Source organism: Rhamphochromis longiceps, linkage group LG5 (assembly GCF_057381845.1).
Source record: "Rhamphochromis longiceps isolate RC_006_pf linkage group LG5, R_longiceps_female_GT1.1, whole genome shotgun sequence".
In the NCBI taxonomy this organism is placed as follows: Eukaryota; Metazoa; Chordata; class Actinopteri; order Cichliformes; family Cichlidae; genus Rhamphochromis; species Rhamphochromis longiceps.
In genome coordinates, this window is record NC_140561.1 from 13,756,171 (window position 1) to 13,781,639 (window position 25,469).

General features: G+C 43.8%; 1 protein-coding gene across 32 annotated transcripts in view; it reads left to right on the forward strand.

Moving 5' to 3' along the window:
* The window catches only part of magi1b (membrane associated guanylate kinase, WW and PDZ domain containing 1b), a 149,042-nt gene extending 132,054 nt beyond the window's left edge, over window positions 1-16,988 (forward strand). For 28 of the 32 annotated variants that reach the window (XM_085405942.1, XM_085405944.1, XM_085405943.1 and 25 more), the window contains 9 exons: window positions 1,467-1,558; window positions 2,322-2,514; window positions 3,960-4,337; window positions 5,993-6,196; window positions 8,752-8,845; window positions 8,944-9,028; window positions 9,888-10,031; window positions 12,043-12,181; window positions 15,356-16,988. In XM_085405942.1, the coding sequence (XP_085262068.1) occupies window positions 1,467-1,558; window positions 2,322-2,514; window positions 3,960-4,337; window positions 5,993-6,196; window positions 8,752-8,845; window positions 8,944-9,028; window positions 9,888-10,031; window positions 12,043-12,181; window positions 15,356-16,635 (2,609 nt within the window). In that variant the 3' untranslated portion in view covers window positions 16,636-16,988. Of the gene's footprint in view, window positions 1-1,466; window positions 1,559-2,321; window positions 2,515-3,959; window positions 4,338-5,992; window positions 6,197-8,751; window positions 8,846-8,943; window positions 9,029-9,887; window positions 10,032-12,042; window positions 13,945-15,355 lie in introns of those variants that run through there. The other 4 variants (XM_085405949.1, XM_085405973.1, XM_085405948.1 and 1 more) reach the window with 3 other exon arrangements.
* The last annotated feature ends 8,481 nt before the right edge of the window (window positions 16,989-25,469 follow it).

Consider the following 25,469-nt stretch of genomic DNA (forward strand, 5'->3'; position numbering starts at 1 on the left):
AAAAACTCTGCCGAGATCAAGGTCTTTAAACTTACCGTGCAGGGAGTGATTTCCATTTGCAGGAAGAAAACGTCCCAAAATCTCGCACAGCATTAGCCTGCTGTAAAAGCGGAGGAAGCTTGCTCGTGCTTTTGTTGGGCTTCATTACGATTATTTTGGGGTTATAAAAAAAAAAAAAATTATCTCCTTTTTTGTAACATCATCACTCACAGCTTTGAATAGGGCCGTCTATCTTGGGAAAATATTGATCCGTTCATGCCCAGTTGCCTCACTGTGGGGATCACTTATGGGTCTATTAATGGGCAGGAGCAGCGTGTGCAGTTGACCTTCCTGAGTGCGGGTGCAGATTGCGACAGTTAGCCTTTGACTCTTTCCTCCTCTGGTTCCTCCACAGTAACCCTGTGATAGATTGGAAGAGATAGCTGCGCTCCGTGGGGATTTTAAGTGTTGACTGAAGGAGCAGATTGGAAGCAGACTGCTTATGCTTTCTGCCATCCCACCCTCTCTTAGTGGTTTTAGCGGCCTTGGCAGCAGCAGCTTCAGCTGGAGCAAAAAAGGAAATCTCCCTGAGAGATGTTTGTCTGCACACATAACACATCTGCGCCCATGGAAATGCATGCACACGTACTCATATGGGGATTCAAAGCCGCGTATTTAAAGCAAAGAAGCTCCTATGTACAATGGGATAAGGCCACACGCATGCAAATCATCTCCTCCTGTCCTCTGGGCTCTGAGCTCGCTTCAGTCTCCCCTGCTACATTAACCATGAGCTGTCACTCGCTGCGGTGCGATGCCTCTTTTTATATCGCGACACCTTTCGAATTACTAGCGTACGCACACGGTTGCCTCGTGGCTACGAGTGTGCTGTGACTAGCCATACTCAGGGTGGGGGGGTCAGGTGGAAGGTGCACTCCAGCATAGCCAAATGATGCATCGCGTGTCACACATCACCTCACAAGACAAACACTGTAGCCCATTTGAGCATCTCTAAGGTTGTCTCAAAAAGCTGCAAGAAAGTGAAACTATACTCTGAAACGATCAGAAGGGAATTATAATCTGATCGTTTCTAATTATGGGAACGATGGACACGATATCTTTTTTTCTCAGCCTGTCTTTTCAGTTTGTTTTCGCTCTAAAATTATACTCTTGGCCCAAAATAGATCTTTTTTATCTTTTGATGGCTCGTTTTTTGTTGTTGTTTTTTTTACTGTCTTTGTGCAGTGTGCTACCACAGTGACAAAGCTTTGAACACAAATGATGACAGTATTTACATGCTGACATAAACAAACATATCTGATTGTCTCAGAAGAGCAGGTGTATTCATTATGCTCACACTGTGGTTGGCTTATTGTGTACCTGAGGGTATTAAATGAAATGTCTGAAGGCATCACGGTGCAGGAATAGAGATCCCACAAGGCCAACTGTGCTTGTGCATAAGTGTTTATGGCAGCTTGTTGATTTCACAGTTCCAGACTTCCAGGAGCAGGACATTTTCCTGTGGAGAAAGGACACGGGGTTCGGCTTCAGGATCCTCGGAGGCAACGAGCCAGGAGAGCCTGTGAGTCTCTCTCCCTCAATCTTTTTCAATCTCACGGCTGAAATCTCTCCAGTTTGCGTTTCAATTTCCTCACTTTTCACCGTACATCTCCGAAGAAATGGATAAACTGACAAGATTGTGTAGCTTGAATGATGAAAAGGATGCTATATTCCCAGCACTAGTGGGAGCAGCAGCTATAGGATTTTCTTTCAACAGTCTCAACACAACAGTTCTTATCTTCCCCTTGTGTGCGTGTCCATGCTTGTGTATTGGAATTCAGCAATTTCATATCTGTGATTGCTTCTCTCTGATCTGACCAATGTAGCCTTAACCAGTCAGGGAAGAAAAAAAAACCCTGCACACACACCATTTCTTTTTTTCTTTTCCTTTAAAGAGTCAAAGTTGTTTGTTCTTGTTTACACTAGCCTGCACTGCGTCTCCCCCCCCCCCCCCCCCTGCTTTTCTTGAAGGGGGAAAAAGAAATAATGATTTACTTTAGAGCTTGGCTTGGGTTACTGCTGTTACAGGCTTGAGAGAATAGTAAAGATTTAATGCTGAAGTTTAAATTGTAGCTGTGCAGCATGCCAAGTTTATGGCCGCTGAGAAAATCGACACATTTTTATATGTCATGCACTTTAATGTCGTACTTTTTCTTTTTAGAATACCGCTTGATCGCTTTCCATGCATTTATTTTGCAAAGGTGCGGCGTAACGTATAGCTGCGCAGTCTTTGTCGACGCGTGGTTTCGAATGCACGGCAACCTCATTCGTCTGCTGCGTTTCAGATCTACATTGGCCACATAGTCAAGTACGGGGCTGCAGATGAAGATGGACGCCTGCGATCCGGTGATGAGCTGATATGCGTGGATGGAACGGCGGTGGTGGGAAAGTCGCACCAACTGGTGGTCCAGCTGATGCAGCAGGCTGCCAAGCAGGGCCATGTCAACCTCACAGTGCGGCGCAAAAGCACTTACGCTGGTGAGAAGCAAGCAGCTCGAGATGGAGGAGTAGTTTAAGCTTTTTAAAGACCTCCTAAGAGGTCCAAGAGAGGGTTTTTACTGAAGTCCAAGAATACACTCAGGTTGTTGTGGCTCAGGACGTAGAGTAGGTCATTTACTCCAGTCCACATAGCAAAGTGTGTAAGATACTGAAAGGAAAACTGATTCTGATACATCATCCACCAATATGTGGTTCTGTGAAAATACACAGATGGATAGAAAATAGTACCGTAAGAATGTGGCAGTCCATTTATTATTGAATTCTACTGATTTTACTTCAAATAACAGTGACAAATAATACTGCAGAACTTTTAAAGTGTACTGCAAAAGACAAACGGGTATATCCGTCCACAGTGCAACCAATCAGAACATGTTTTATTAAGTCAGTTAATTTCATCCTCTTATAAACAGTCAGGATCCAATTTCAAGTAGTTTCAAGTTAAGCTAGTAGCTTTGTTGACCAATAGTCCAAAAATGACCATCATTTGTTTCTCTATTTAGATTCCTTTATGCAGGATTCAGAATTATCAGTGAATTTTAATGTGTATTGAATCAGTTTTGAGAGCAGTCTGAGATGGCTTCATTTATATTCGGTTTTTGCAGCTTTGCTTACAGTAAAACATTGTTCAGTTTTAGAAATGCACTCCCTGCTTTACCAACAGCCACATTTATGTCAGTCATACTTCCATCAGGAGCCCAGAGGCCTTCTTAATATATATCTAAGGTCAACCTTTCACCTTTTTAGAATTTAGTGTGGGTGTGGAAGTGGTCAGCCGCTACCACGAGCTAACACCCACGCCCCACCGCTGACTTCACTCCGGTCAACACAGCTCTGCTCCTTTAAAAAAAAAAAAAAGGCCCATAAATATGATGGAGAGGGTGGCCAACCTTCGGCCCAGTGACAGCAGCCAGACATTAGTGCATTGCTGCTCCCTGTCTGCCTCGGAGCGTCGAGAATATGAGGCGCCTTCCTTGAGCAGCTGTACAGGAAATGAAATGTGGAATGAAATGTCCAGATAGAGCAGGCAGAACACGTCCTCGGTTCATCTTTTCTTGGAAACAGATGAGAGCAGAGATTGGTGAAGAGGCCTTCTTCCAAAGCTGTCCTTTTTTTTTAATCATAAGATAAACTAGGTGTGCTAGAGGAGCTAAATATCTGTTATTTGCCTCCTTTAATACTGTACTGCTCACGTAACGTTTAGGGATGTTGTCATATGTTTTTGCACAGCTTTGCTTTCATTACATTAGGTTCTCACTCTGTTTTGTACATGATTGTCTCCTGAATGTCTCACCTTTGGTTTCACCTCCCTTGTGATCTTTTACTGTTAATCTTCTATATCTGTGTTTTTCTTACCCTCCTGTTTGCACTTTGCACCTCATCTATGTATCTTTCTCACCATATCCTCCTCCTCCTGCCATTTTTAGTTAAAGCAGAGGGAGACATGCCTCCATCGCCGGCGTCTTCGCACCACAGCAGCACCCAGGCGCCCAGTCTCACAGAAGATACTGGGAAGCGCACCCCACAGGGCAGCCAGAACTCCCTCAACACAGTAAGCTCCGGCAGCGGCTCCACCTCTGGCATCGGCAGCGGTGGAGGAGGCGGAGTGGGTGGCGGGGGCGGCGGCAGCGCCGTGGTCGCCGCTGCGGCCGCCACCACCTCCTCTCAGCCGCCCATCGCCACCCCCGCTGTCGTCTCATCCGGTTTGCAGCCCTACGACGTAGAGATCCGCCGCGGCGAGAACGAAGGATTCGGTTTCGTCATCGTCTCGTCGGTGTCGAGGCCCGAAGCTGGCACCACCTTCGGTAAGCACGAGCACCCGCAAACACCACCACCAGCGCACCGTTGATGGCGGCTCATGCTGTTATTTCAAAAATCACTTCTACTCAGCAAAAACCCGAATCACACTTTGGCTTTTGCCTCATCACCGGGGCCTTTTATCTTCTCGTCTGCACTACGGGAATCCTTTGAATCCTCTATAAAAACCACTGAACGCTAAATAGCCTGACAGCCAGTGCACAGTCTGGCTATTTACAGTCCCACCAGATCAATATCAACACTCTTCAAAGAAGTGGTTCTTCTTTCTCATTTTCATCTGAGCCTGTCAAACCAAGACACTGAAACCCTTTCTTTGCCTGCAGCTGCTGCTCACACTCACATAAGGCTTTCATAATTGATCACAAGTGAAGTAGGTCTTACATAAAGCCACTTGTATTATTCAGCTGAACTTAAATGGCTTGTGCGGAGCAGGTTGGCACTAAAATCCTAATAGCAGTTTAATGAGAATGAGCACTGCAAGAAAGATAAATAGGGGAAATGATCAACGTGAATGGGTTCTATTTATTTTCCAGCATGTGATTAGAGATATTCGCTTACTCAAACTTTATCTTCTTTTCTCTTCTTTTTTGTGAGGTTCTTTTTCATTGCTTAGCTGGTGAATGGTGTCGTTTTTCTCTGTTTGATATTGCACAGCAACGCAAGTAAATCAGATTCAGCGTTGCTTTTACAAACTCGTAGCACTGCATCTTTTCTACTCGTATTCCATGTACCGGTACGTTTTTTGCTCGCTGCTATGGCTTCCTACCTACACTAGAAGGACATTGCACCATGCTCTTCTCTCCCTGTGTGGGTGTACAGCACTGGAAAGGTCTGTGAACGCTTAGCTTTACAGATTGGCTTTTTTTTTCTTCTTTTTGTAAAGTGAAGCTCCTTTTCACAGGCCAAAGCAGAAAGCATAGGCTAGTAGATGAGCTTTCATTTCAGTTAACGTGTAAAGGAAGATTTATCTCTCCGCTGCTCTTGATATTTCACAGTCCTAGATGGTCAGGTTTATTCAGGGGGACAGAAACGGGTTGGGATCAGATGAGTTTGTTGTGTATTAAAAGTGTGAATGCAGCGGGAAGGATGGAAGAATAATAATGAAAAGTAAGGAGGGGAGAGGGTGGCGAGAGTAATGAGTGATTGGGGGCGTCAGTCTGTAGTGACTGATGTCGGCCTGCAGAGTGAAACAAACAGAGAGACTTCAGGGTAGCTGGTGAGATGTCAGCTCTGATGTATGTTTGCAGAGTCTAACTTTCTGCAGTTGCAGGTGTTTGGGATGTAGATGAAACAGAGCTCTAACTTAACAAGAGTTTTTTAGATGTTGAGAATCGTTTGGAAAAACTATTTAGAGAAAATAGTAAGACAAATCCTCCTATTTCTTTGCAGTGCACATTTAAATTGACCCTTCTTTTCCAGTGCTTGCATATTATCCTCTTCTTCTTCTCAGTGACTTTTGCTTGGCTGACTGTTGGCTGCGGGTCAATTAACCTTAACCCTTCTTGGTCCTCTTCTTCTGCTCCTTCCCCACTTTTCCCTCCCGTTTTCCTCCTCTCACCAAACACAATCCCCCAACATTTACACGCGCAAACACACACTCAATCACGCATGCATTACACATCCACATCGATGCTGACCATAGCTGGAAATGCTTGTGTGGCCATGCCCCACAAAATAGGACGCATCATTGAGGGAAGCCCAGCAGACCGCTGCGGGAAGTTGAAAGTCGGCGACCGCATCCTGGCTGTGAATGGATGCTCGATCACCAACAAGTCCCACTCGGACATCGTCAACCTCATCAAGGAGGCTGGAAACACAGTTACACTACGCATCATTCCTGGAGATGGTGAGTAGAGAAAAGTGAATCCAAAACCAGGTCCGAATTTTTTCCTCATATCAGCTATTATTAGATTCCTGATTATGTTTGAGGAGACTTGTTCTCACTTTCCTGGGTTGTCGTTGTTGTTATTAAGTATTCCTTTGGCGTTATGTAAAGTGCACTTTCTTCAGTGGCTTTCAAAGTGACTATAACGCCTCCGCAGTGTTGACAGGAGTGATTCTTTGGGGATATTTGGGAGGTTGCTGGGTTTTTGTTTGTTTTTTTGGTATTTTTTAGCTTCCTGCCTTTGGCGTGCCCGCATTTTTAAAACATGCAAGAGCCGTTTAGATTTCGGTGTGTATGCGTGCGTGAGCGGAGAGAGGGCGAGCGAGACAGGCACCGAGAGATGCTGAATTTCCTCTGTGCATGTGGGTGTGTCTCCTCTGTCAAAGTGGATTTAAGGAAAAGTTTGTGTGCATTGTATGTTGCGCTGTGCAGCTGAGAACTTTCTGTGTTTTGTGCTGACATATCACCCTAGCGTGCTTCACAAATGCTATTTAATTAAGCGTGCGTGTGTGTGTGCTCATGGAAAGGCAATACTCCCTGTCAACCTGCACACTGGTAGGAATAGGAGCTATTTGTCCGCCGCTCGTTGCTTTCCGCCTCGCTTCTTATGGATGGAGAGGGTTTTTTGTTTCTCCCTTCAGAGCAGTTGATGAGAACAGTGAGCCAAAATTGCTCTGCCAAGAAGACACAGAGCAAGAGAGAAGGCGCTGGCGAGGAATAACTGGATATGCTTTATCGGAAAAGTTCTGGTTTGTGTTTATGTGCATGTGTCAAACAACCAGACGCCGTCTGACACAGAGGCAGAAAGAGTGTCGGGCAGAGATGGTGGCTTGTGTTTCTAAACTTGTGCCTCTGAATGACTGTTCTGGCTGCCTCCGTTTACAAATGGCTGAGCATCGCCAATTTCTTTGTGGATCAGTCCAATCTTTAAGCTTTCTGATGGGAACAAGCGCCATAGCGAGAGCTTCCTCTAAAGGTGAAGTCTGATTCAGCTCAACCCCCTCACCGTGTGAGAGCACAGATGGAGTTTTGTAGTAGCTGATGCTCGGTACGCCTGCAGTGTCGAGGAAACGAGCATGGGAGTCTCCCTGCTGCTGCTCAGTAATACGTGTACAAGAAACTAATACCTTCATCAGAGCTGATGTCTCTGCAGTATAAATTTGGAGCACAGACAAAGCCCTCCTCATTCTTTCCACTGTGTGAGAAAAGAGAGCTAGACGTGCTGTATGTGATATGATTTTTATTGTTAGCACATGTTGTATTTTAAGTGTAATCTGTAGCTCTCGTATCCTTTTACCCTCTGTAGTGCTCGTTTTCTTTACCTCCCTTGAATTGATTGTACCTGCTGTCCTTCCCGGCTCACGCCATTCAGGGCTGGAGGGCAAATGCGTGGTCAAAGCCACAGACGAATTACAGAACGCTTCAGTTCCTTTTCTGTGCACGTTTTATTTACTTATTTATTTAGTTAAGCGAGAAAGGGGAAAGCAGGCAGTAGGTCGCACGCAGAATAGAAGTAATATCCGGAGAGAAAGCAGTCGGAGGAGAGACGAATGAAGAGAGGCGACAAAAGAAGGAAGTGATTCATGCAAATCAGGCAGAGGGAAAGATAGTGATAGTGTTTTTACAGGAGTTTAACGTGAGACTGCAAAACTGAAAGGGTGGTCGAAGGTTTTCCTCGTGGTTCCCCTCTTTGCCGTCTCAAGTGAAGCTCACCTCACCTGCACTCCCGCTCGAGTGGTCGACACTGTAGATCTTGAGCAGCGGGCAAAGGAATGGTTGAGCCACCAGGCTCCAGTGGAGTACCGGAGGGAAAGGAGATTAATAGGTGAGAAGGGAAGTGACCATGAGAAGAATGGCGAGTAGCAGACTGGGGAAGGGGAGGTGCAGAGTTGTAATCGAATGTAGGATGCCGGTAGATGGCCAAGAAGGATGAGGTCGTTAGATAAAACAAAGGTTTCTTTATGCAGCAGGTGTCGCGTGATGACGGCCTGTCTGGTGTTTTTCACTGATAACTGAAAATGAGTGGATCAGTGCAGAGATAAAAGACGGAGTAAGCACGAGCTCTAATGCCACTGGCGTAGATGTTCCCTACTTGACAATTCAGAGGCAGAAAGGATTAGTTTCAGTCCTAAATGTGATGTACAGCCTTTGGACGTTTACCAAATGATTGATGGCACAAACCGCAGTATTACCCAAGTGTGCGGGAACATGGCTAAGTGGTGAAAGAAGCCTGGAAACTGGTTTCGAGCCTCGTGGTGGACCCTGTAGGTCGGGTTGACACAAGGAAAACAATGAAATGTCTCCACATGTGAAATTAAATTATATCGCCCAGGCTTTCAAGGAAACTGGAGAGGCTTCTGTTAGAGTATGTCTATACAAAATGACAGCATATTCAATTACAAGCCTTTTCCCCCGTCTCCTCATTGGTTGAAAAACACAATCATTCTCGTTCTTTGTTTTTGTTTTGTGTGTTATCTCATGTGACGATATACTTGCTCTTCTTCCGCCCTCCGCAGAGTCATCGAACGCATCTCTGTTGACGAATGCAGAGAAGATCGCCACTATAACCACTACTCACACCGCTCAGCAACAGGCCGCACCGGAGGCCAGGTGAGGAGCACGGCAGAAAACAGACTTGCCTAATAATGAAATGTCTTTTGGAGCGACCCCTTGCTTAGGCCTCATATGTCACGCCTTTTCTGTTTCAGGACCAACACTAAACCAAAACAGGAGTCATTTGCCCCGCAAGCCGCCCCTCCCCAGCCCCCCACGCAGCAACCCCCAAGCACTCAGGTGAGGAAGAGAGGCGCCGCAGTCTTAGCAGTTACATCAGTCATGCGGACACCCATCCATTTCATGTCTCCATCAAAACACGCCAGTCCTCTACACTCCATCAACTTTTCTACCCACATCTAATCTAAATTTGTCTCTTCATACATCCATTCAGCTGTTTCGCGATATCTAAACAGTCATTCATCCCCTCCCCTGTCCCTCCATCTATCAACTAATATACCCACTTACCTTCCCAAGGACAAACCAAGTGCATTTTTATTTATTTATCTCTTTACGCCGACCTGCTGGCGTTATCTGAGTGTGCATATTAAGGAAAGCCTGTTTGCTTTCAAAGTAGCCCCTCAGTCCACTCTGTTCACCGCTGAATTAATCTGCTGGTGTGGAGATGGCTTTCACAGATAGCATTGATCCTCCAGCAGAGGAGATTAGGAGGGCGTAAAGACAGGAGCTGCTGAGGCTGTCTGCCCGTCCTTGTGTGGTTCCCAGACCTCCTCCTCTCTCTTCGTCTGCGCCCTCTCTACTTTTTCAGGCCAGGGCCCACAGCATCAATAATTCAGCGTCCTTACACCTGAGCATATGCATGTCCACACGCAATCACACGCACGCACGCACACACCCGCACACACACGAAGGGGAAAAGCGTAGCACAACTGTTAAGGTGAGACTTGCCTGAAGGTGGCAATTGTCCCTTGCCTCTGAAATAGGATCCCCCTTCAAAGGAGACACGCACACACAAGCACGCACAAACGCAGACACATGCGCACACTTGAAACCTGAATCACAAAGGTGACTTTGATGCAAACATCTCCTTTCTCCTCTTACTCTCTCTCCCTCCACACATGGCGTCTGACTCCATCAGGATTCTGAGTTCTACTCCGTGGACCTGGAGCGAGACAACAAAGGCTTCGGCTTCAGCCTGCGAGGAGGCCGCGAGTACAACATGGACCTGTACGTGCTGAGGTTAGCCGAGGACGGAGCAGCTGTTCGCAACGGAAAGATGATGGTATGGACACACAAATGGGAAACGCAGAAGCTCAGAGGTTGTTTTCTCGGGGTCTTGAAAGGGTCACGCCACCAAACACTGAAGTTTAGTTTGACCATCATAAGAACTAGTGCTGGAAAAACAGCACTTACCCAAGTAACACTGCAATCTCGTCGTCTGTGCTCATATTTAGACCATACAAATTTATGACAGACAGCCTTTTTTGCAGCCACATAACATGGAGCTGTTTTACAGGAAATGTTGGACGGCCTATTGAAATGTAACCACTGCTTGTACCCCTTTAATATTATACTTAATTATGGAAAACTGTGATGTAATTTTATCAATTTAAGGTTATATGCAGCTGTGTCAACAGGGATGCCAATATTCCCTCAGTAGCTAGAATACCTCCAAATAAGTTTTATTTTTTAACAGCCTGCTTTCTTTGGAAACAGCCAACAGATTGTCTGGAAATAACGGCGGACAGTTCCCTCGGTTGTTTTAGTTAATTTTCTGTAATATAGTCGTCTTGGCATTTGTCAGCATAGTTTGAAATCATCTGAAAAAAGCGTTCTAGTGGAATAATTGTAATGTTAATGAGAAATGTTCGGACTTCATTATTTTTGGTGGAGCTGTGCGAGACATTAGCTCTGCAATTTAGCTAAGAAAAATTACGTCTCTTTCCGGGGTTTTTTTTCCTTAGTAATCCAGAGTGTTTTTAAAATGAATGTTTAATTTAACTATTTGTCAAATTTTCTCATTCCTTAATCTGTCAGCTTGCCTGAACGCTATAAAATTATCTTTTGTCGGGGGTGCACATAACAGCATATCTGAAAAACGACTGCTGATTGTAACCGTTGTTATAAATACCAATTATAATTTTATAAATCCTTGCCTTCAGGTGCAGCACAAGCCAGTTGACTTTATTGATTAGCTGGGGGCAGGAGGGGGGGGGGGGTTGATGGCAGCCTTGTAGACCTTACAGCCATCGCAATAATATTATTTATTAGTATAATAGCTTTTGCATAATGTACCCCCAATTACTGCAAGCCATGCTTCACTGACTCGCAAACAGTCACCTCCGGGCTCCGCCATGCAGACGGTTCACTGATTGTAATATGAAGACACGCAAACAGAATATGCACATTTTAATTTATGTTTCACGACAAGCTCGTAAAGTGGCATTCATACATGCCACAAAAGCTGTGATGAAACTGCAATATTTAACCTTTCCATCTGATTAATTGTACATAAATAATAGCACTTTCCCCGGAGTGCTTGATGAAGTGTGAGGTGTTTTTATTTATTCTCTCACTGTGCGTTTGCACGGAGGGAGCCTGTTGGCAGACACTGTTAGAATCTGAGATATAGTTTTTCATATATATTAATATGCTGCAGTTAGGGAGTGTGTGGGAGCGTGTGTGTGTGTGTGTGTGTGCGCACATTCGTTAGCACATTAGTATATGCATATATGGACCCGGCCGTTGGTGTTTGTGCACCTTGTTAGCAGAGATATTAATAGTCACAGCTCTGTGAGGCAGGGAGAGGTGTCAGCGAGAGATCCGTATTCTGCCAGAGAAGTATTCCCTTAACGCAGTCAGCACTGACAGATAACCTGAGGAGTGGATTCAAAGAATCAGGAAGCAAAAATGTTTCTTCTAGTTCTCGTTTTTTCTCTGTCGTTCTCCCTCTCTGACTCTCCGTGTCACGCTTGCTGCTTTTTGATGCAGTTTGCCCTCCATATATACTTGTTTTCTTATTGTGCAGATTACCATTCAGCAGATTTGATAATTAACTCCTCCTCATCCCCTCCACCCTTCCCTTCGTGTCATTGTTTCCCTTTGAACCTTATCTTTCTCCTTGTGTACCTTCTTCCCTCCTCTCACTTGTTTTCTTTTGCACCGCGTGTGGCTCTGCGGTCTCCTCCCCTTATTTGGGCTCCTGCTGTCTCTCACCTTTCCCTCTGATTCACCTCTTCTCTTTTCCATTTTCATCTGTCACTCTTGTCCCCCCCTGGTCTCCTTCCCACTAGGTCGGCGACGAAATCTTGGAGATCAACGGCGAGAGCACCAAGGGCATGAAGCACGCGCGAGCCATCGAGCTCATCAAGAATGGAGGCCGGCGAGTCCATCTGGTGCTCAAGAGGGGTGACGGCTCTGTGCCTGAATATGGTGGGTCAATCTACGAAAACATTCCCTTCTCGCCCATCTTCACACCCTGAGCCAGGGGACACTCAAGCGGATGGTGGTGGGTTGAAGGTGAAGGAACTAAATCGCTCCCCCTCCCCAAGGATCCTTCACCCCTCCCTGGAGCAAACCTACCAGGGATGGGAGAGGGGAGTCAGGGGGGTGGGGGGTGTTGCTTCGCGCTTTTGGTCTCTTTGTGGTGGCGGTCACTCCTGGGCTTTTTTGGGATTTCGTGGGAGAGCGAGGGGGTCGAGGCTGCTCCTGTGGGTGCTCTCACCCCCTCCTGCTGTCACCTGCTCTCAGTTTTGTCATGTCATCTCGCTGTCACTTTTCACCTTCTGGGCACTGAGCAAAAGCACTCTGCTGGGACTTAACAGGAAGGTGGTGGGTCTGATTTTCAGTGCTACATGGAAAAAAAAAAAAAAAGGAAACTGTTTACAGGGTTTGACCTGAGTAGTAAAGAAAAAGGAAAGAAAATCAATGTTTCTTGTGGGTGAGAAGTAATATGGATGTCTCTCATTTCTCATTACATGCTAATTTAGCATTAAAAGGAAGAGAAAACTTGATCCGTGGCATCCCGTGATAAAATGGGACCTTTCACAGCTTTGGATAGGATGTGACAAACATATTTATGATATTTATTGAAGGTGAATGTAAGCTACTGAACTCCTTTCCAAGTGAGAACTGTGTTGCGAAGAAAAAGACAGTCTAAGACTTTTTTTTCCCACTTTGCCATTTTCAGTAAATCTCACTATACTGTGCTTGACATTACTCACTCATCCATGGACTTTTTTTTTGCACCCACTGTCAGTGTTATGGAAAAGCTGTGAAGATAGGGACTCCACCCATCCCCGTTTAAAAAGACGTTGATTCGTTCCAGTTATATTAACTTTTTATAGTGATGATTTTAAAAAAAAAAAGAAAAAAAAAAGAGGCATTTTTACAAGTATTTTTGTTCAGTGTACAGAGCCATGAATCAAAGCCACATATTAATGGATAAAAGTTTATTGCTGCATGAACATGTCAAAAGTGTAAATTGTTTTTCCCCCTTCTATTGTCTACTTTCCATAATATTTATGGAACATTTCTTTCTTTTCTGTTTTCCTTTTTTTCTAATCGTATTGATTAGTTTTGATAGTCACAAGTCATTTTAAATGTTTTCTTTTTCATTTTGTTGCTTTTTTTTGACTGGATACATTTTGCCTGTTTTGAAAAGTTCATCAATGTAAAGTTTATTTGAGCTGAGAATGTGCTGTCAAAACCTGCACCGATGTGACATCATGTGAACTTGTATATTTTGGATCATTGTTTGTACTTTTTAAAAATCTTTATTTTTATTTTTATTTTTATTTTTTTTAGTTGGCACAACCTTTGACAGTCTCGCCAGTATTTCTTTTGATTTCTATCAGCACTGTAAAACTGCTTAATTTGCTGGTGTGCGCGCGCGTGTGTGTGTGTGCGCGTGTGTGCGTGCGTGTGTGCGTGCGTGTGTGTGTCTGTGCACCAGTCTCACTGTTTCATTTTTTTGATTTTCTGCTGCTTCTTCATTAACGTGTCTAAGGCGTGTGTGTGCGCTTGTTTGTGGGTGGGTGTGGCAACTCCTATGTCCGATGTGTGCACGCTTGTTTCCAGGGGACTTTACTCTGTAACTGATGGTCTTCACTGGGTTTGGGCAACTTCCTGGACTGTCTCTTTATTCTGAATGGGTCGATGATCAAATAAACACATTTTTTTTCATTAAGAATCAACACTGAATAATTCTCCTTTTCTTCCTTCTAGTTGGTTCCATATTTTTCTAAACTACTGTGCTCTTCTTTTTTTCTTTCCTTTCTGTTTCTGTGTATCTTCCCTTTCCTCTCGTATTGTGCTGGGCTCTTGTCTTCCTTCAGGGATGGTCGCTCCCCATCTCACTGCATGTATGAGAAATGACAAGATGGGGGAGGCCTCTGTCCTCCAAAATCAGACCACGGTTTGTAGCTGTCCTCCCCTCTCATCTCGGCTCTCTCTCCCACTTCCTGTCTTCCTCTCTCTCTTCTTCTATGTCCTGATGTGCGTGGTGTCGCTTCAGTTCAACCGTGCCTGTGCGCTGCTTCATGCATACAAATCCATTCACCCAACTACATCTCCAGTGTCACCGCTGCCATAGCCGTTCTTTTGGATACTTCATTCATGTCCTAGTTGCAGTCAACCTGTTGGAAACAAGTCAAAAGTGAAAATGCAGATTATTTTATCTTTGGGAATTAGTTTTGATACTTTCAGACCAGTGGTTCTCTTTGGGAGTCAACTCTTCTCCTCGAGTTGTCCATGATCCATTGTTGAAGGTCTCCAGAATCATTTGCAGTACATTTTCAAACTAAGCTATAATGTTAAAAAGTGTATATTTACAGGTGGAGACTATTTACTCAATTGACAGGAGCCAGAGTTTTACTCCCACTCACTATATCTCAGGGCCGACGATGTGAAGTATTTAGAACAGTGAATGGTTCTTCTGCCATCTCAGCACTTGTAAAGTTTTGTCTTAAAAATGCCATATTGATCAAAGCATTGTTGTCGCAGCTTTTGTTGAAGATTTAGCAAGAGGAAGCGCTCCATACAGTTTTGTTTTTTCTTAGCAAAATGCTAAATTTCACCCGCTGCAACTGCAATGCACTTAGAGCAACTTCTAGTCTCTGGATCTCATCACGACCATTTAATTTATTCTAAAGATTTACAACGTGCCCTGACAGTACATGAAAGAGCATGGCTAATGAGTCAAATCTAGCAGCATCATCAGTATGAAGCAGCAGTTACACTGACTGTAACCAGCATCCGGTCCAGCCACCAGAGAAGCCGGCGTTCTGCTTCACAGAGGTGACTTCCCCCTTTAGACCAAGGAGCAGGTTTGTTGTGGGTTTCTTCAAGAAATGGCTGCTTCATAACTCTGTCACTGCCTTTTTTAATCTGTGTAAGCTACACTGTTTTACCATTGGCTGCTGCTGTGCCATCCAACAACTTGCCATCTTTGCTGGTATTAACATCAGAATGGCTTCCATTGAAAGTGTTCTCGGCTTCATGTCTGAGTGACTCAGCATGATAAATGTGAAAGCAGATAGAAGCTTTTAGTGTGTCGATGCATGTTTGATCCCCCTGCCCTCGTTTGTATGTCCCAATGTGTTGCAGACGACAGCACCAACAACATCAGCGCAGCCAACCCAGCCTCAGGGGTACAAAACGCTGCGGAAGTGAACACTCTTCCCCCGAACGGTGCACCATCAGAGTCAAGCGACCCACCAGAACCCCAACAATCATCCCGCAGCAAGAAGGAGCCAGGCCGCCGCTCCCACGGCACTGGCAGGCACACACATTCCAACCACCGCCACCACTCCCCCAGCAAGAAAACCAGCACGGGAAAACACAAGGGCAAAAAGTCGACAGGGAAGAACACTCCCAAGAAGAAAGATGACAAGAAAAGTGATGGCCGCCATCGCCACCGCAGCCGCCATCGGTCACCTCATAAGGGGCACACCCGGTCGCGCAGTGCAGATAACGTCCTGGACGACCGACATGGGGGTCAGCGCCGAGGCCGTTCTCCAGACAGGCGCCACCGCCGCCACCGTTCACCCAACCGCTCGCCCCACCGCTCACCCCGTCGCTCACCCTACCGCTCTCCTCGCCGTTCCCCTTATCGTTCCCCTCATCGCCATCGGTCCCCCTACCGCACTCGGCAGCAGTCCCCCACCAGACGCCGGGCCCAATCCTCAGACCCCTACCGCCGGTATCGCTCCCCAGAGAGACAGACCCGCAGCACCGAGAAGCCTATTGTGGATGAGCCTGTATTAAAGGAGCCAATCAAAACTCCTGAATCCACCTTCCGTCTGGAAGACAGCATCTTGCGAGAGTCCCCAGCCCTAGACCGCTTAAACAGGGAGGTCACACCGCCACTGCGCAGGGAAGACCGCCTCTATGGAGAAGATAGCCTGCTGATGAAAGCCTCTACCTTGGACAGGTCCTACAGAGGGGGGGATAACCTGCTGAAGGACATGGCGTCTCGCAACCAGAGAGACATCACCCTGCCCAGAGTACGCACTCCAGATTCAGATTCAGCTTACAAGAAGTACAGCACGCTGCTGAGGGGTCGTTCGACTGAGAGGTTTGACAGCACACAGCTGAGGGGTCGTTCGACTGAGAGGTTTGACAGGGATGAGCGCTACCCCAGCCGAGACAGCACCCCTGAACCTTGGTACCGCTCCCGCAGTCTCGGACGAGACATATCCCCGATCAGGAGCTTCAGAAGGGACGACTCGGAGGATGAAGAGGACGATGACAATTTTGTGGCGGCTCAAGTGACGCAATACTACAGCACGGTCAAGAACAAGACCAACACCAGTCGCTCATCCAAGCCCACGCTCCCTGAGCCCAAGAAGACCTACAAGGAGAATCCCAAAGACCTGAGCATCTGATTGGACAGCTGTCAGCTGATCACAGCAACCATCCACAAAACACCTCAAATACTCACCATCACTACCACTTTGTTCTACAGAAACGCACCCAACTTGTGTAGACATGCTGACACACACACACACACACACACACACACACACACACACACACACACACACACACACACACACACACACACACACACTGTAACAACACTGAGTTACTAACAAGGTCGTAGTTTTGAAAGCTGTTTTTTTTTCCTCTTTTTTTTTTTTTTTTAAACTGTATATTTGATTTTCTTTGTTTTCTCATTTTGTTTTGGGGTTGTTGTTTTTTTTTTGTTTCTTTGTTTTGTTAAAGTATTCTACATTTACAGATACTCAGACTTTTCCAGAAAATATAAAACCATAAAAAACAATGATGTGCCTAACAACAGTTCCATTAACAAACAACATTTTTGTTTCGGGTTTGATATGTGGAGGGCAGTTTGTGTGCCCCACTGTCAGATGATGAAATATATGTACTTTTCCACAAAGATCCCTTGGAAGTACTGCGCACCTGGGTCACCATAACAGGTGCTCACAATGATGCTGTGCATGTCTTTACCGGTTTCAATGTCTCTCTCTCTCTCTCTCTCTCTCTCGCTCTGTCTCTCTGTCTCTCTCTCTCTTGCCTTCGTACTCTCTCTCCTTCCAGTGCCACTGTTTTTTAGACATTTGACCAGACTATAGCACAAGCCTGCATTTGTTTGTATATTTTTGACAGTTTGCAGTATGTGTACATTCAGAGGTGATCATTTTAAATGAAGGAAGGGAAAATGAAAAAGTTAAACTATGATGATGATGTTAAAATAAAATAATATATTCAACAAATGAACAGTTGTTTTATCTTTTTTCTCCTTTGTTATTGCCATTGGAGTCATTCTGGGATTGATTGACCTGCTTAAGTAACATGAAAAAAATGCAGATATTGGATGGGAAGAAAGATGTACACTAACAGCTTTTTTTTTTTTTTTTTTTTTTTTTTTGAGCTCTCATTTTGCCAGGCAGAAAACAAAACAGTGGGGAGACTAACATTGTTATCTCAGCCCTGCCAAAAGTGCATGCATATAGATAAAGCCTTTGAAGAAAAGTAAAGCAAAGAGCTTCTGTCCTTTCCCCAACATCAAAGCCCAAAAGGACGATCTTAAAAATGTTCCTTCACTCCTCTTCACAGCTTACTTTGATTTGTGCCTTTTCAGTGCCCTCTTTCTCCCATCGCCCTCTACGGTCCTTCCCCTTCCTCCTCCATCCACTCTTGTGGTTGCGAGATTTGTCATTTGATACAGAACAAACAGCGGGGATGCTGCGTGTCTATTTCAGGACGGTGACGGCAGAAGGAAGGTGGTGATGCTGGGACAAACAATGTGGAGATTAGATAAAAACCAAGTAGTCACCCTGGGTGAGCGGTAAATACCAATTCACAATATACTTCACCACGGCAATAAAAAACAAAAACAAAACCCTGAAAGATACACAAGTGCATTTTAACCTCTTTAACATTTCCTAACATTCAGCGATAAGAAATCGGGATGACCTCTCATATCTACCTTCTTCACACTCTAATTTAAGGCATGAGATGCTCATACAGTTTTGTCCCTACACATTAGGACAATGACACCCTTTTGTGTTGCACCACAGTGGATTTAATTTGAACATTTGAACCGACTTCAGCTTTAATTTACAAAAAGAAAAAAGGAATTTTCACCAACTTCTCAAAGACCTCAAAGGTGATTATGGTAATAAACAGGAAATAAATCTGTTTTTAATGATAAATCCTTCAAGTCTAAAACTCATAGATGTCACCAAATGTTTCCTCCCTCAGGCTGAAGGTGGCTGTAGTCAAGGCAGACTTGGCAGTTGAATAATATCCCGTTTCTTTGCCTTGAGAAAGTCTTGGATTGTTTTTGCAGTATGCTTTGGATTACTATCCATCTGAAATGTGAAGCAACGTCTGTTGTTCTTTTTCACAGCATTTGGATGAATCTGAGCAACTTCAGAATTCCTCCTGCTACTTGCTGCTGTCAGGGAAAAACACTAGTCACCCAGCTCCACTGGCAGGCACACATGCCCGCACAGCCTCCACCTTGTTTGACAGATAATGTGATATGTTTCAGATCATGATGTTTTTTTTCCTTCTCCATACTGTTTTCCTCCCACTATTTCCCATCATGTGGTTTCATCTGTCCAAAGCTTGTTTTTAGATGAAACTCTGTATTCCAATTTCCGAAGGCGTCTCTTTTACAGTGATATGCCTCTGAGTGTTCTAAAAGTTATGAATGATTTTCATTACAGAGGAAAGAATTTGCAGTCATCTGCTTCAGTTGTCTTCTGTGTCGTCCATTTTTGCGATATTAGGCTTTTTTTTTTCTTTGCTTTTTTTTTTTCTTCAAATTTATCTTTATTCAGTCTCTTGCGTCAGCCTCACTTTGAATCTCGTTTTGAGAGTTACAAAATGTAAGACTTGGAATCAACTCTGAAATGAAATGGCAGCAGCAGGCCTCACCTGTCTATGAAACCCCTTGTCAGTCAATCGTCCCATCGCTTTAGAGCTCACTATTGAAATGGCTGTCGTTCCGGTTTGTTTGCAAGCCCCTTGAACTCAAGCTGAAAGCCTGCACTTCAGTCGCATTGATCGTTTGCTTTTAAGCCCACTTTGCTGTTGAAAAAAAACAGATGAGCCAGGAAAAAGAAATGTTATGGAGCTAACTGTATGTTTACACAAATATGGGGAGAATTTAAGATTTTCTGAGCTTGCATCATATGAAGTTTGCTTTTTCCTGCAGCACATGCCAAGGTACTTAATGCCATATGTTCAAAAATCTGCATTCAAGATTACCCTGTGGACACAATCTGTGCAGCTCATAAGAGGAAATGTGAAACAGAGTTAAAGCATCGTGATCAAACGGTAACATATCAGAGCTTTTTTCTGGCCCAGTTTCTGTGCAATTCAAGGGAGCCTCAATGCATTCCACTCCTTTTGATGCAATGATCTGAAACTGTTTTTGCATAGCTACATTTATGGGATGTGCACTAGTGTGGAAGCATTACATGGAAATTCTTCGGCTCACTTTTTAGTAAGTGCAAAAATCCAAGTTGCAAATATCCATTTGAGTATATTTAATGCAGGCTATACGATTTGCATTGTTTTCATTGGATGCCGACATTTTTCCCTATTAGAGAAGCATGTGTTATTTAGTATTTCTACAGAATACAGAGGGCTGGAGTTTGTATCCTGCAAACACATTTCTCTTCCCTGTCCCCTCACAGAAGAGGAAACCATTCCTAAATAATGGATGCAATCCACTTTCCAGCACCGAAAATCTCTTCTCCCTTCTCTTTAAATATCTCTGCCCCCTCTTTATCAAGACCTATTCCACTCTCCATCATCTGACGCAGGAGCAGAGCCCCTGGTTTTATTTCTTGTGTTATCCCAGAAATGATTAACAACACGTGTCTTGGGACAATTTATCATGTCAGTGTCAGGCAGGAGGAAGCAGCAGTAATAAAATGTCCAATAACAACATGAGTGTTCACCGACAGCCTCTTTTCTCCCATCAGCTAAGCTTCAGGTGCTCTTGCTCTGACCTTAGAGATCCTCTACTGCCCTGTTGCCATGGCAACACTAATGCAACGGGCTCTTCCCTTAAGCTGACAGCAGACAAGAATTGTAAACGTGCACATACGAAGGCTGGGGGGAGAAGCGAAAACAACAGCACTGGGTTATTTTTGGCTGTGTGCTGAGGACCAAGATGATTTCACTTAGAAGAAAGAAAAAGTTTCACAATTGTATTTATTTATCTTTTTCAAAGAGTTAAAGCTATCTATTCAAAAGCAAAGTGTGAGGAGCCTGGTCCCAGCTGTAATCAGTCAGTTAAAAAATAAATCCACAAGCATTGTGTCAAATAATCAGCAGCGTAGAGCTAGTTTATACATAATTGGTGTTTTTTTTCCTTTTCCTGAACAGTCCTGTTTTCTTGTGTGAGATTATTATACTATCTTATACCACCTTATACTTCTAATCAAAGAATTGTTGAATCATTATACGGCTACAGGCCACATTATGCCTTGGATTAAAGATTGTGAAATCATTACACTGTTTTATGATGCATTATACTGCTGATTTATAAGAAATACTGTTTTCAGAGAATCATGGCCTTATTTGTCTGATTAGAAAGAACAGAACATACTGCACAGGAAGCCGAGGTCATAACTTAGGCTCACTGAAAGAGAAAGAATGTGGATGTTTAGGTTTTATGACTTTGGAGGGGGCTGAAGCTATAAGAATTACAAAACGGTTAGACACTTCGAGATCTGACGGACACCCTCCTGTCCACATCTCCCGTCTGGACGTTTGTAATGCTCAAAGTGTTGTATGGAATAAAGAGATTGTTGACTGAGCATTTATACACCGAGTGTGTCTCTCAGGTCCTGTGTCAGGTCTTTGCTGTTTTTTCCTATTCGAATTCTTAAAGGCATGACTTTCAGTATGTTTCGATCCGATCAGCTGTTCATAACACTTCCCACATTGAAATAGACGTCAGCATAAACGATCGCATGTTCGCCATTACCTGCCCGAAACCGGAAGTGACGTCATTTTCGCGGAAAATGTAGTTTTTTACTTGTAGCCCTTAAAAGCCTATACTGGTATTTTTATAAGTCATGTTTAACTTTATGCTTTTCTGAATAGTTTCTGTGATGCTTAGAACTCAAATTGCACTGCTTAAAATAGTTTATTTTGATGCACATGCTGTTTTCTTTGCAAATTTGCATCATAAGATTGTTTTTTCGTTTTTCCTGCAGTATATAAAAATTGGTGTATCTCAAAAATAAAACTATGAAGCCACTCCAAATAAATTTCCTGTTGTTGTAAACTATTTTTTGCAACTTTTTTGTATTTAAAGTTTTGAGGGATAAACCTCTTAAATTTCTCCAAGTAGAAATATATGTAAAAAAATCAAAAACGATTTTCAATTTTTTTGTAGTTTATTGCACTTTTTTGCAATTTATGTCGTTACTATGGACTTAATGCATACATATTATTAAAATGTGGGCTATAACAGTTGTATTGATGTATAGCAACTTGAAATGCTCCCTAAAATGGCACTACAGCATGTAAAAATATAAAGTAAGCTCTGGCGGCCTTGGTTCTATGGTAGGTCTTAAAGGGTTAATGAACAACAAAAAGGAAATTACATCTGAAAAATGGCCGAAGACTGGACTGAAAATGAGTGTAAAAGCAACCAATGTCCAAAGAAAAACTTTGAAAGACGATTTGAAAGCCTGGAGAACTGTTGCTCAAGACAGCTTTAAAAAGTACAAGAAAGTCTGACTCCATTAAAGCAAAATGTAAAGACTTTTTCACAGCACTGTAAGTACTCATTTATGTGCAAGTGTTGCTGCTGTGGGTGAGGCGTGTGATTATATTGAAACTTGTTTGTTTTCTTAAAAAGAGGATCGGTGGACTCCAGTAATAGCACGCAAGAGCTGAGGCATGCATCAGAATCAGGGCTCATCTAGAGGAAGTCTTGATTGTTTAAGTTGACAAAATATCACTTGTGATTTGATCTTGAAGTCCCATATGTGACTTCATAAGTGGAGGGTTCGTGTCCCCTGAATGACCCTTCCTTCAGCAATGCCAAGACACTGAACGTTTGCCTTCCCTTGAGGCATCACCTCTGGCTTTCCTTTGCTCAAACGTGTCCATGCGTGAGTGTCTAATAAATAAATCTCTCACTTTGTGCAGTTAGCGTGCGTCAAGTCTTTTTCAGGTCTGTGTCCCCTTGAATGCAAGCAGTTCCCCTGATCAGAGGTATGGCTAACACCTCATGGAAAGAATAATAGAATTTTCAGATTGTCTTCTTCCCTTTCAGAAGAGAAGTGGCCCACTGAAAGGTGCTCTGAGCTGAGGCAATGAAATAGTTATACTTTCATAAGAAATGCATGTGGAGATGTCAGCTTTCCTGTTGCACTGTTGAATGATTCATTTGAAAAACTTTGTGTGAGGCCATTTGGTCATGGTTACTTCAGGAAGACTTTCTTCTACACCATATTTTGAGCATGCACAGTATGCATATGGAGTATGAAAAGCGTGTACATGGTCTGCAAAAATGCTAAGATAAAGTTGGTGGGATGGGTTAAAGTAACATCCACGTGGATGGCAGGACCCAACGTTTCCTAGCAGAACGTTGCCCACAATTTGGCCCTTGTCAAATTAGGTCTGGGACCTTCATGTTCCAGATATCAGTTGTCACACATGAAAATGTATTTCTCTCATTCAAAAGATGCACGTGAATTATGTCTTATGCATTTGTTTTCAAAGGTTTATGGGGTCACATCTGGGTGTGTCATAGACCCCGAACAACTGTAGAAAAAAAAAGAGAAATGCATACTGAAATATTAATACTAGACAATACTGATTAAAACCACACACGAGACCAAAGCTCGAACCAGTAGCCCTACATGTAACCTTCACTCATGTCCTCATCCAGATGCGGTGCTGACATGCATTCACGCCCACATGTTTGCACTCTGAACAGAGCCACAGTATCTAGTCTGAAAGTCTGGTGCTTCTGAAAGTGCTGACGTGCAGGGAAGTGCATTTGAATGGTGATGTGCACAGCTACTGATGCTCACTGTGAAATATTTTGTTTGAAAGGTAATATAACATCTTGGTTTGTGGGGGGTGAATATGCACGACAACATAGTCGATGGTCATTAATTTTTCAACTTTAATGAGCGAAGCTAGAGCGAGCGGCAAACTCATTCGAGATTTCCTCCTCTACTCTGCGCCGCACTATTCACACTCATTTGTATGAGTCAAATCTGCCACTTCTGTTCATGGTACCTTTGAGTTTTACTTTGCAATGAGCTCACGGGACGCAACTTGGTCCTTCTGTCAGTATTACATGTGAGATTGGCCGCCCTGTCCTGTCAGCAGAAGGAGGACACATGAACAGTCCGTCACGCATGTGATGTAGCCTTCCTGTTTTGTGCCATTGTGAGCAATCCATCAGGTTAACACCAAATCCCATTAGTTGCTATTTAATCAAGCACTTCCTCAGTAATGACTGTAATGTGTGTGTTACGACTGTATGATCCGCACTGCCTGCCTGTGTTGTCAACAAACTCGGAGAGGAAATCAGTCATGTTCGGCGCAGGTCTACAGGCAAACATGCTTCAAAGCGCTGCCTTCCCTTCAGCATCATTTCTTTTTTTAGTTTTGACAATGTCAGGTTAAATATTGATGCTCTGAAGTTGCTTCAAAGGAGCTGAGGAGAGAGGGAGTGAGCGTTACTTTGGCAACGTACAAAAGGAGTACTGAGAGTTTTGCTAACTGGGTGAGGAATTTGGAAAAGGAGGAAACAAAAAGACCTGAGATAGACTATTCTCATTCATACACATAGAGGTGAACAAGTTCTAGTAATGCCTTTTACATTGGATTTATTAGTTCTGAGTGTTATACAAATTCATATGGTAAATGGTAAATGGTAAATGGCCTGTATTTATATAGCGCTTTACTAGTCCCTAAGGACCCCAAAGCGCTTTACATATCCAGTCATCCACCCATTCACACACTGGTGATGGCAAGCTACATTGTAACCACAGCCACCCTGGGGCGCACTGACAGAGGCGAGGCTGCCGGACACTGGCGCCACCGGGCCCTCTGACCACCACCAGTAGGCAACGGGTGAAGTGTCTGAACTGAATTCACAACTACACCCGGGCTTGTTCTTAAACATCTTTTGGATGAGACTACTTCTCAAGGCTAAATCCCTTTATTCAAGTACCAAACACCTGTATTCCATTACTCGGCATGCAGATGATACCAAATGGTATATTTGCAATGCTTGAATATACTTCTTTTTGGTAACCTTCATACATTAATAAATAGCACCTGGCAACAGCAGTGTAGGTTTGGCTTTAGCTTTGGAGGAAAACACATTAGGGCCTACAGTCTTTCAAGAAATTTTGACCATCAGATACTTAATTTTCCACCATCTGGTGAATTTTAATGCACCGATTTGTGATTTTTATGCATCATTGTATGGTGGAAATGGAAGAAATAAATATTGGCACTATCTAGCAATGAAAAAGTACCGGTATGTATGTATGTATATATATATATATATATTTCCACTCTTCCAGCAAAAAGTCTAAGCTTCCAGTTTCCCACAAGTTCCAAGACTGGCAAGTATCTGAGACAGAGTGAGACTGGGATTTCAAGGAGGGAGAAGACGAGCACAAGTACAAGGTACTCAGGTAACTGGAGAGAAAGTGAGCAAAGCAGAGTAGAATTCTGGCCTTAGTTACAGTACCACATACGTAGGACACGACAGAAGAGGAGAGTCAGGAGTGGAGACTGAAACCAGGTGGAGGAGGACACTAGACTACGGGGGTGCCAGGAAAATTGTTTCCAAAAATAATGCCAAATCTTTTTATTGTAATGCTCAGGCAACACATGTACATACAATTTATACTTCTGTGACTGTTTTAAAATGTTTTCCTGGTTCCACAAATGAGCAACTCAGATCTTATGACAGTTGGTAATTCGGTTTGGTGATGAAACTGTTTACCTGCAACTGTTTCTGCCCAGTCTTCCTAGGCCAGCTGAGAGATATAACCAGCGTGTCCTGGGTCAACCCTGGGCCTCCTTCTGGTGGGACATGCCCAGAACACCTCCAGAGGTGGAGGAGGACACTAGACTACGGGGTAGCAGGAAAATTGCTTTCAAAAATTTGCCGAAAACCGAATGCAATGCAATTAAATCTCTAAAACCCATATTTTATTTACAATAGAAAACCGAAACCATATCA